This window comes from Gastrolobium bilobum, unplaced genomic scaffold (genome assembly GCF_033153095.1).
Source record: "Gastrolobium bilobum isolate Gb01-03AN ecotype WA unplaced genomic scaffold, APGP_CSIRO_Gbil_v1 utg35049, whole genome shotgun sequence".
In the NCBI taxonomy this organism is placed as follows: Eukaryota; Viridiplantae; Streptophyta; class Magnoliopsida; order Fabales; family Fabaceae; genus Gastrolobium; species Gastrolobium bilobum.
In genome coordinates, this window is record NW_026896872.1 from 111946 (window position 1) to 123276 (window position 11331).

At 33.8% G+C, this 11331-nt stretch overlaps 3 protein-coding genes across 3 annotated transcripts; 1 reads left to right on the top strand and 2 right to left on the bottom strand.

The window, feature by feature from the left end:
* Positions 1-36: 36 nt before the first annotated feature.
* Positions 37-3645, bottom strand: LOC133302569 (ycf20-like protein). The gene is made up of 3 exons (XM_061502374.1): positions 3511-3645; positions 2694-2923; positions 37-682 (listed from the first exon to the last, which is right to left on the bottom strand). Exons 2-3 carry the CDS (start codon positions 2873-2875, stop codon positions 238-240), a joined length of 627 nt encoding a protein of 208 aa, XP_061358358.1. The 5' UTR covers positions 2876-2923; positions 3511-3645; the 3' UTR covers positions 37-237.
* Positions 3646-4286: 641 nt separating this feature from the next.
* Positions 4287-5706, top strand: LOC133302568 (uncharacterized). Its single transcript, XM_061502372.1, has 4 exons — positions 4287-4441; positions 4667-4838; positions 5013-5129; positions 5320-5706. Exons 1-4 carry the CDS (start codon positions 4329-4331, stop codon positions 5446-5448), a joined length of 531 nt encoding a protein of 176 aa, XP_061358356.1. The 5' UTR covers positions 4287-4328; the 3' UTR covers positions 5449-5706.
* A 556-nt stretch (positions 5707-6262) lies between these two features.
* Positions 6263-9162, bottom strand: LOC133302560 (uncharacterized). Its single transcript, XM_061502363.1, has 6 exons — positions 8896-9162; positions 8722-8817; positions 8580-8620; positions 8045-8162; positions 7218-7298; positions 6263-6624 (listed from the first exon to the last, which is right to left on the bottom strand). The coding sequence occupies exons 1-6, from the start codon at positions 9097-9099 to the stop codon at positions 6568-6570; spliced, it is 597 nt and encodes a 198-aa protein (XP_061358347.1). The 5' UTR covers positions 9100-9162; the 3' UTR covers positions 6263-6567.
* Positions 9163-11331: the final 2169 nt, after the last annotated feature.

Sequence of the window (11331 nt, forward strand, 5' to 3'; positions counted from 1 at the left end):
TAGGAGTTAAAAGTACAACAGTTTCTCCTTCACAGAATCACATGCAACGTTGCATTGTGCAGAGCCATTAATTATTCATATATCTTGTTCATATATTACAATTACATTTACACAATTACTACAGAACTAAGGTAGCAACAGAAGAGAAGTAACATCAAAATTATGGCTTACCAGAGTTTAATGAAATACAACAATAAATTGAAAAGAGAGAGCAAGATGAACAGGTTTTGTAAGTCCTTAGCTGCCTAACTTAAAAGCATCCACAAAGAGGCCCAAACATATGCCGGCTTTCCAGTAGTTCATCATAGTTAGAAAAGACTGTAATCTCCCAGTCCTCACAGTAGGTGGCTTTTTATATATTAGCATACCAATCCCCTCAATTGCAGCCACCACAACACCAGCAACCAGAACATCCCAATCACCGGTTTGCCCAAGGATTGTAGCTAGTGCATTTGCTGTGTAGAAACCCAAAAGTAGTAGGAATATTTTCATAGGGAAGTTCTTTCTAGCTGAGTTCAGCTTTTCTAGGAGTTGTCTGCCACCTGCAGTCAGTATCCTACCCAATCGAGTACCACCAAAACTGGAACCAGCGTCATTGAGGCTTTGTTGCTCCCCATTATCAGACACTCCACCTGTGTTCAAGGCAAAAGCTATTTTCCAACCAGCTCTTCTTCCCAGTAAACTGAACCAAGGTATTGAAAAACAATTGATATTGCATGGATATAGAAATAACCATTGTATTCCCTTAGTAGTAAGATTAGAAGCACCCAAAAAGCCCAGTCAATTGAAACAATGCCATCAATTAGACTTGTTAAGTGGGGCTTGTTCCAGCGACCATTACCATGGAACAGAAAAGTATTTTACGGGAAAGAAAAGAATGAGAAAAATATATGCATTAGCTTGAGCGAGGAAAAAGACATTACACTGTAGTGGGAAGGATACATAATATCCATTGCTGAGATTTTAAGCTAGTTTCTAACAAACACTATCAAAGGATTATATACCACAAAAACCAAAGCCTTTTTCCGCTAAGTGGGGTCAGCTACATGAATCAAATGATGCCATTGTCTTTTGTCAAAAACCAATTCTTCACATAGGCCATTTAAATCTAAATCGTTTTTAAGGATTTTACTCACTTTTTTTTATAATCTTTATTCATTGCATAATATTTTGTGTTAATTGGGGTTTAAACTCTCTAAATTGGACATCCCATTCAGTTTTTCTGTCATGTTTTGCTTCAATAGTTTCTAATCATGTGTCATTGTTAATGGTTTATTTTTATTTTTATTTTGTTTTCATAGAGTTAGAATTGAAGTTTCACATTGTTTTCTAATTATGTCTGTGTGTATGTAGATGAGCCACGATGAAGACACATTATGGAGACAAATGAAGTCAAGAAAGAAGAGTGAATAAAAAATTGGTGAAATCAGACAAAGGTTCGCCATACCACTAGGAAGCAAATGCCACAGTGCCAGCTGGAGGAATTGAAACTCCTCTCGGGGTATGCAGTACTAAAGCATTGAGATTAGAGCACTTTAGCACAAGTTACGTGCCACAACATTGGAATAGTAGAGCCACAACGCTACCTGCACATGAAAATGGACTCTCTAGACCTAGAGTGCCATGCGCTCAAGAGCCACCATTGTAGTGTTGAGAGTTATTTTGACCGAAATATAAATAGCAGAAGGAAAGAGGAGACACTTTTTTTGGTTCCGGAATTTGGAAGTACAATTCCAGAGTTGAATTGGGGCAAGGACGAGGACTTCACATGCGGAAGCATTGATCAACTCCCTCTCAATCCTTTATGTCAATATAGCTAAATCCTTGTTAGGGGATGATGGATCTTAGTTTGAACTTGATTGCAACTTAGATCTGAAGCTAATTCAAATTCCTCAATCTTTAATTAAATAATTTTCTGTGCTTAAAGCTTTTCAAGACATGATCCGATGACCATTTATGCAATTGGAAAATGATTTATGGTATTGCTTCTTGGGTTAATCACCATGGGTATTAAAGAACTAGGAATAGACTTTGATATTCATGTGATGTTCAGAGAATTCTCTTTAAGGCTTCATGCTTATTCCACTCTAAGTTAAGGGATTAATTAATTGTGATTGGTGTAGGGTTGAAATGAATAGGTTTTTGACTACAAAGGTAGAATTCGACCAGTAATTAAAGTCTGAGAACTTAAGTTTAGTTTGCTCTAGTTACACTAAGTGATAGCTAAGTGAAATTTGAACCTACTTTTTCAATCCATTGTCTCATTTACTAATTCTGTGTTATGGTTAGTTGTGTTACAAATTCTGCAAACCTCAATATATTTACAACTCTTTGTGTTTGAATTTACATCAAAGAACTCCATTCAATCCTAATTTGAGTTCATATAGTAATGAATCAAGTAATTGGCTAATAAATCCTTGAGGACAATGCTCATACTCTCACTTCATTACTTGAAAACGTTTTTTTACATTTGCTAAAGTTGTGACATATTTCTTGGTCTTCATTTACCTCTAATTATTAAGCTATCCTTCATTTGATCAACTCTTCTAACTAGAGCTTTTATTTGTCTTTTTGTCATATGATCAACTCGTATGAATCAAAGGATTATAAGAAGCCAACAACTAATAAGACAAAAAATCATCATATTTATGGACCAGGGGAAAAACATAAAATGTTAAGATAAGTTCATATACCTGCTATGGGCAAAAGGTGATGAGTTAAAGCTAACTTTTAGAGTTAGCCCACCAAAACTTGGCTCACAGCAACATCTATGGATTCTAGAAGTTGCAAGGGCTATACATGATTGTTCAGAGCTTTCATTCTCAGTAATTGATAATCTCCACTGCAGATTCATAGATCCCATTTGACAAGCCATGTACTATATAAGCAGAAATTTGTGTAAACTAGTTCTCAGGCTACCAATCTGCATTAGGTCAAAGTCTTAAAAAAGTTATATGTAGAGCTTCACATTATGCGTCATTCATTAAACCACATTTCAACATGAGTTAAGCTTGAAAATAGACTATATTGGATGAGTTTTACTGCATAATATTGAGATGGTTGAAATTGGAAGTTAGAATTTCATTCATGGTCGTTATTAGACAAAGCAATTGCATGAAAAAATAAAAACTAATTTCTGGAATACATTACATTGTATTAACCTAATATGTCATGAAAACCAATTTTTCATAAATTAGTTTTTTTCTTTTGCAGAAATACTCAAATTGATTTTTTTCCTTTTTTTTTTAAATGTCTTATTCACAGCCATACATGAGAAAATTCACAAATGATAGAACTTGAACGGAAAAACTAATTTCGTTAGTAATGTAATTCTACTGTCTTTTATTTTTATCATAATGGCTGGTTAATTCAAGCCATAACTATCAAAAAAAAAAAAAAAAAAATCCACTTGAAGATACAAATCAAACGGCTTCTGTTTGGAGTGGGTTTAAGTTGAATACAAAATTGTGTTGTGGATAGTAGGCATAGAAAGAAAATAGAGAGCGCTACCTTCTTCTAGAGAGGATGATGACACTGTCGTGTCACGTGTGACCGGTGACCGGAAGCATAGAGTGAGGAGGAGGAGGGGAGGAGGAGCATCGCCTGCTGAAAATGTAAAACCTTTTATTTAATATCACTTTTCACTTCGGGACTCGCCGCTCCTCCGAACCGGTAGGTTGTGCGAATTGAACCGAATCATATGAAAATCGAACCGAATTCGGTTCGAAATTGATTTTTGAAAATAATTTGGTTAGGAATCAGTTTGGTCGATTCTATTCTAAAATAAAATTAAAAAATTAAAGAAATAAAATAATAAAAATCGATTTGATTTGAAAATATTTTGGTTCGATTCTAAAATATTCGATTCTTGAATTAGTTTTAAAAACTGGTTCGATTCATAAATTAATTTTTTAAAATTTGAATCAATTCATGAATTAATTTTTGAAAACCGACAGCGTCCGAAAAATTTTAAATTAAGATATCAACTTATTTGTTTGTGTTTTTTTTATTATCATTATTAGAGTATAAAAATATTAAGAGACACAGTTATATTATCTATTTATTTAAAAATTTATTATATTTTTATCACCGTTAATTATATTTAAATAATTCAATTAATTGTGGTCTTTTGACTAAAATAATATAAATATTGTTACCAAAAAAAATAATATTAATATAAATTTTATTAAATATAAAATTAACTGTTAAAATTAAATATAAAATTTACTATTTTTATACCCGATACGAAGACAATAATATTAATATATATGGTGCATCATCCTCAAAAGAAAAATTAAGGACCATCAATCCATCATCCAATTCGAGAGATGGGGGACGTGGAGAGGGTGAAGGCGGAGGCAGTGCAAATGATGGGAGCATTTCAAGTGCTACCAAGGTTATGCGTTTTCGATCTCGATTACACTCTTTGGCCTTTCTATTGGTACTACTCTTTTTTCTCTTTCTACCTAGTTTCTTCTTTCTTCTTTCTAGTTTGTTACTATTTGACCAATATCATCATCCTACATATATGTTTAGTCTATGTTCATAATATTATTATTATTGAATGACATCTCTAGTAAAACATTTTGATAATTTTAGCATCTAAAGATGTTTCTCCTTGAAAAGCTTTCTGATTATTTTATCTATCATCTCATGCATTTTTCAGTGAGTGCCGCTCCAAGCGGGACACACCTTCATTGTATCCTCATGTCAAAGGCATCTTGTATGCACTCAAGGATGAGGGGGTTGATGTTGCCATTGCTTCTAAATCACCAACTCCTGATATAGCAACCACTTTTCTTGACAAATTGAGCATCAGGTCAATGTTTGTTGCCCAGGTGATTTGCTCTATCATAATCACACCCCCTTTTTCTTTTTCTTTTTATTTTTGTTTATTGTCCTTCTTGTGGCTGTGCATTGTTTTCATCCTCTTTTATGGTAAATGTTTTTAATCAGATTTATGTGTTGAGTGGTGTTGACCAATTTTTTTTTTTTTTTGTCTGATTGTTCAGGAAATATTTTACAGTTGGACACACAAAACAGATCATTTTCAGAGAATTCATTCAAGGACTGGAGTCCCCTTTAACTCTATGCTGTTTTTTGATGATGATGATAATAACATCCAAGTGGTAATAAACCTTGCGCCTGTCTTTCTCTCTTTTTTTATGAAGTTTCTTAAATTTTCTTGTCTCACTTTTTCAACTGAGTCCTTAATTGAATCATATAAAATTGTGTGCAAATTTGGTCTTTTTCTTTGGGTGGAGTAAGGATTATCAATTTATCATATATGTGTGAAATGATTTGTAGTGTTATTCACAGGTCTCAAAAATGGGAGTAACAAGCATTTTGGTTAGAAATGGGATAAATCTTGGAGCATTTAGAGAAGGCCTTACAAGATTTTCCCAAAACTGGGATGCGCCAAAGGACAAGCAGAAACGGCGTACGTAATACTCTCTGAAGGCAGATACTTCCAACGATGGTGCACGGAATAGAATATCCAAATGAATATCTCTATGTGCATTTATTCAGAACTACATCATTTGACGATTTCAACTATGTTTGTGCCTATTACTCTCCATTCTCAAGAAAAAAGAAAGCATATATTGGAGCATTTTTAATACAAATGTTAGATGTATACATGGATGAATGAAAATCTCAAAATGCTAAAAAAGCAAGTAGAAATAGCTCACGAAGTACTGTGAGAAGACAGATATTCCCAACAACGGAGTAAAAAATTTAATATTTAATTGAAGTTCTGAGTATTGAGATTTCAACTAAGTAAGAAGTTCCACACTGATAAGATTATGAATCTAACATAAGTTCTTGATTAAGAAATTTAAGAAATAGTGAGAACCACACAAATAAAGAAACTAAGTTAATCCATAGATGAAGATCTATATGGCACTTACAGAGTTACAGGTTGAAAATTTACAAGATTTTCCAGAAAGCAGAACTGTACTTTTACTTTCCCTTACTGAACCCTTTCACTTTTCTCAAGCTCAAAACAAAAGTTAAAGCAACTTAAATTTTAACTTACTAAATTTAAAAAGAAACACATATTTACTTATTTTATTTAAAAAACAAACTCTTAAAAACCATTTCTCAATGACACAACTTCACCACTCAACTAATGTAACATTTTAAAGCACTAGTTAATAATTGTTTTCATAATCAAACTCTTAACAATCTTTTCAAAAAGCACGTAGTTTCAATAGTTAATTAATATGGTTTGCTCGAAATAACATCAAACAATCCCCGCCTCAAAATGTACATTTTACAACAGAAACTTCTCTTAAAAAGTAGAGAGTTTATTATCTGACGTCAGTTATAGTTGGACTTAAACTTCTAAATAAACGTTGAAACACAAATTTGAATGTTTCTTTACATATTTACAAATAATAGGCCAATAGCCTAACCTTAACACCCTACCTTTAAGAACACAATTCAATAGTTACAAAGAATGAACAAACAATTCTGTAAGCAACAAAACTAAAACAGAGTTTCATAGGTTTGCTGTGGAGGTATCTTCACTATGGATCAATTTCAGCACTACATATTTCAAAAGTTTTAAGCTCTTTCTGCAAGGAGCAGTTGTTCAAGTTCCTCCCTGCGCCGTTCCAACTCCTGGAAGTGTCCACAAAAGCAAGTAAATACAGCAAGATTTTTCTTGGTAAAAAAATGAATTAATCAAAAGGAGATAAAAAGTTACATAGAAAAATAAAAGTCTGGATCGTCTCAGTTAAGATTTAAAACTAGTCCATGCTATTGATCTTTGTACCCAATCTCCAACAACGATGATAGAATTGAAAGGGAAAAGTACTATCGCAATATGACAAGAAGGAACTAACAGGCAAAGATGCAAGCCTCCCATACAAAAAAATAATTTGAAGTTTTGAACAACTAGTAGGTATAGTCCTGTACACAATATTTTCAAATCATAAGGTCAAGTGTTCACAGCCTTCCAGAATTTAAAAATACCAATAATCGATTCAGATTATGATCACATGCATTCATCTTCAATTACCAGAATTGCTATGTATCAGGAGAAAATATTAGTTCTCTATAGCACGTCAGTATGGTATTTTCCCCATCACGAGATCAAACATCATGTCGCAATTAGAACGTTATTATGCATAGCATCTAAGGAACCACAAATAATAGGCATACAAACGGAAATCAGTCAGATTAAATCATAATTTCTAAACATAGCAGTATACCTTCAGATCCTTTACTGCTTGATCTCTTGTGGTCTCTAGCTTCTGGCGATGACGTTTAAGAAAACCAATGCACAGGATTCCCTTCAGATGATAATATAATGATAGGAAAAAGAATGTCAGCTTTGTTTTCCATTAACAAGCAGAGCAGAAATTATTAGAAGACTAAATGTGGAAAGTCATCGAAAAAGAAGTAAATAGTAAGAATAATTTACTAGAAAATAATTTGAAATCTGTCCAACAAAAGGTATGTCAAACATGGGCAGTGGGAACTGAAATGAAACACCAGTCTGCAGGGCAATAGAACACTATATGCAAGTTGAATGAAAACTATTTAAAAACAAAAATTAAAAAATAATTGTTTGTCATATATTTTACAATATTTGAACTCAGTCTGATAATGCTGTATTAAGTACCCAATATTTTGCCAAGTCGACAGAAAAAGTATAAATTATAAAAGGGGAAAGTACTTCTTATATGACTGCAGAAGGGAAAAAGTGCAGCAACACTTTCTTTTATCAGGATACGCGTGCGAATCCTGTTTTTTTTTTGTTTTTTCTGATAGAATCCGCACGTGTATCCTAGGATCCGCACGTGTATCCTAGTATTAAAAATTTGCTGCAACTTTTCTCATCAGCAGTCACATGAGAAGCGACGGACCCATTATAAAATTAACATATTTGCATAAAAGTTAAAAAACATCAAATCCTTTTATATTACTTCTTTTTTAGGAACTTACTATCAAGTAGTTCAGCATACATAACATACAAAATCGAAGTAATCGAAAGACATTCATTGACTAAATAGTTTGCTCTCTTCAATAATCTTACTGAAACAACATAAACTACGCCACAGGCAAGTAGCAAATAGCTCGATATTTCCTGTAGAAGAACAAGCTCCTTTCGCTCCCCAGTATAATCAGGGAAAGCCCTTGTCATGACCGCAACACTGCAGAAACAAAACCACCATTCAGAGACCAAACCACAATCATGAAGTAAACTCTTGCCAACTTAGTCACTTTCACAATATTTCATGTTATTCTTTTTTTTTTTTTGGAAATATTCCAATAGATTCATTGCTTCGCAACTAATCCGATTCGGGGCAGGGTCCAGAACTAAGGCTTTAAACCCCTCCCAAAAGTGGTACTGGGGAGATTCGATATTTCATGTTATTCTAAATATTAGTTCCCAATTCATAATTTAATAAATACTAAAATTTATTAGAAACCACTGCTACTCCTACAAAATACAACTATAAACTAACATCATCCGAATTTGATAAATCACCATCATAATTCATAACCTGAGCTAAATTAGAAAATAGTGGAAAGTAAGCATGAGAACTGTGACTAAATCGAACACATACAAGATTTGCAGCATACCCCTCGCAGCCAAATACTCCAAAACCTGTGAAGGATTGATTCGAATATTCAATTAAATTGTCGCCGAGCATGCAAATTAATTGTTAAACCAAAACATCATCACATGATTAACGATGAAAGCAAAACCTGCCAGAACTTGATGATGAAACTCCATTCAGTTTCGGCTAGGACAACGAAACCCGCTATCACAATCGCGTAACATCGAAATATGCCATCGAAAATCTGAAATCCACTCATAATTAATCACTCGAGACCAATTGGCGGATAGAGAGAAAATTGAGAGAGAAAGCTATTACGTACGTCAGATCCGTTTTTGAAGGATCGAATGGCGGAGAGGACATTGGCGACGATGCAGAGAATGGCAGCTAAAGCGGTCACGAAGCTGAAGCACCTAAACACTACCAGAACAGGATCTGCTCTACTTCTCAGTCTGGTAGTGGTGGTGTCGGCGGTGCTCGTCGTTGTGCCCACGTTCTCTTCCTCTACCTCACTGTTTCTCGGCATTTTCTCGAGCTTTCTAGGGGGGGAAAGAAAACAAAATGTTGTTGGAGTTTTCGTTACTTTTTCTGGTTCGAAACGTGTGAGCAAGTTTGAAGGGATTTTGATTCTTAACCGGCCAATGCGGCAATGCCAATGCCATACGAGTGCGAAAGCAACACGTGGTGGATCAAAACCGTCGTTATTATCTACGGTATTGACTTATAGTTAGGCACACCAGTCAAGCACGTGATGTTGTGTGTACGATGCAAATTACAAGAGACCATCCAATGAGCAAAGCCTGCGGTCACGTGATTGGAGCTCTATGGGCGGTCTCATAAGCTGAATTGGGAATGGGAACCACACGATACGCAAAAATTAGGTCTGCCGACTTCCCAACAGTGATTTTCATGTTGCATGAAACTTCAATTCTTATATCGTGATCCTTTGATTTGTATGTACTTTTTTTTTTTTTAATAAATGTGGAGTCCACCACTAGTTGAGTCACAACATGAGAATTGAATTCTCATACAATCAAACCCCAGAAATTATATATGAAAATAGAGTTTATGAACAATGTTGATAGTGAATAAACCTCAAATTAAATATGGATTAATTTCTTTTGAAACAACATTTTTTTTATTTCATTTTCTTCAAATAGAATGTTTTAGTTTTAGTTTTTTTAATTGAATGTTCACGTCAACATCTATCAAATCTATATAAGATGTGAACTCGTTAAGAGTATGTGAAGGGTAAAGTAGATTAATGTAGCAGTGACTGGGTGAGGCAATATTATGCACCACTGCTCAAGGATGACCATCGTGGAGGTTTAGGTAAGCCGAAAATCAAGATAGAGTTATTTACCAAAAAAAAATCAAGATAGACTTTCAATCAGGGTGTATGTAGCATTGGGAAGTGTGCTGGCATGACGGCCCGTGTAAGTGTTAGATTGCATGAATTATCATGTGTGAGGGTCAAACGTGCGTGGCAATAAGAGAGAATAAGGTGCAAAAGGATCATTTGTCCTTTTAATTTTGTTTGGGAGTTTGGAAGGGAAAAAAAAAAAGAAATTCAAGAAAGAGAGAAGAAAAGAAAGGGAAGGAAAATAAAGATATTCTTTTTCTTTGTTTGAGAGTTATAACCTTTCAAATTTGAGAAATTTTAATTTTATGAACAATAAGAGTTTTATAAAAATCTTTAAATTTTTCCTCTCACTTTTATAAACTCATAAACAAGAGAAGAGATTAATAATGTTCTTCCCTTCCTTTTCTTTCTCTTCTAAAACTAACTCCAAAACAAGCGCCTAATGAATTAGTGAGTTGGGTTTAGCAGGCAGTCAAATGGGGAAACCCATGTGAACCCATTCGACCAATAAACCCCTCAACTTAGTAGTCTTAAAAGTCAAAGTGACAAAATTTAGAAGAGGTATTCCGGCTGGTAGGTGTGGTTCTAGTGATGATAGGATGCTGACTAGCCTAGAGGAAGTATACATAATACAACCTAAAGGTTGAGTCAGAAAGTGTGGATAAAAGCTATGAGAACAACATTTGATCTTGTTGTTCCCATGCTAAGTAGATGTCACTGGCGTGATTGTGAGTTTAATCTTCCTTATATTCAAATCTTAGTGGCACTTCAGGATTAACAACAAATTGGAAAATTTTGACCTACCAAATTCACTTTCCCAGTATAGTATATTTCTGTAAATCATAATTTCAGAGTAAAAAAAAATTCTCCTCTACCAAAAGCGCTCTAAGAAATACCAATTGGGATTGTGATAGGAGGCAACAAAAATTTAAAACAAATATAATTTTGGGGAGTCATCACAGTTTTATTAAATTATAAAAAGGTTGAAAAAAACTTTTTTAAAAAATTTAGATGCAATCTATATATAAGGCAGGATCTTTGATATCGATGTCAAACTAAAAAATTTTATACCAAATTTTAACCGTTGATTTTCGTAAATCTAATTTTCTCAATAAATTATAACCATTAGATTGACAAAAATCAATGGTTAAGATTTAATGTCAAACTTTTTAATTTAACACTGGTGTTAAAAATCCTGTTTATATGTGTGTGTCTATATAATAATTGTAATTTCCAATAATTAATAACCGTTGATTGGCTCAAATCAACAGTTAGGATTTTGTGTCAAATTTCAAAGTTTGACACTGGTGTCAAAGGACCATGCACACACACACACATATATATATGGCTTTAACGTTTCTAAAGTGAATGTAGATAAGTTATCTACATTCGCTA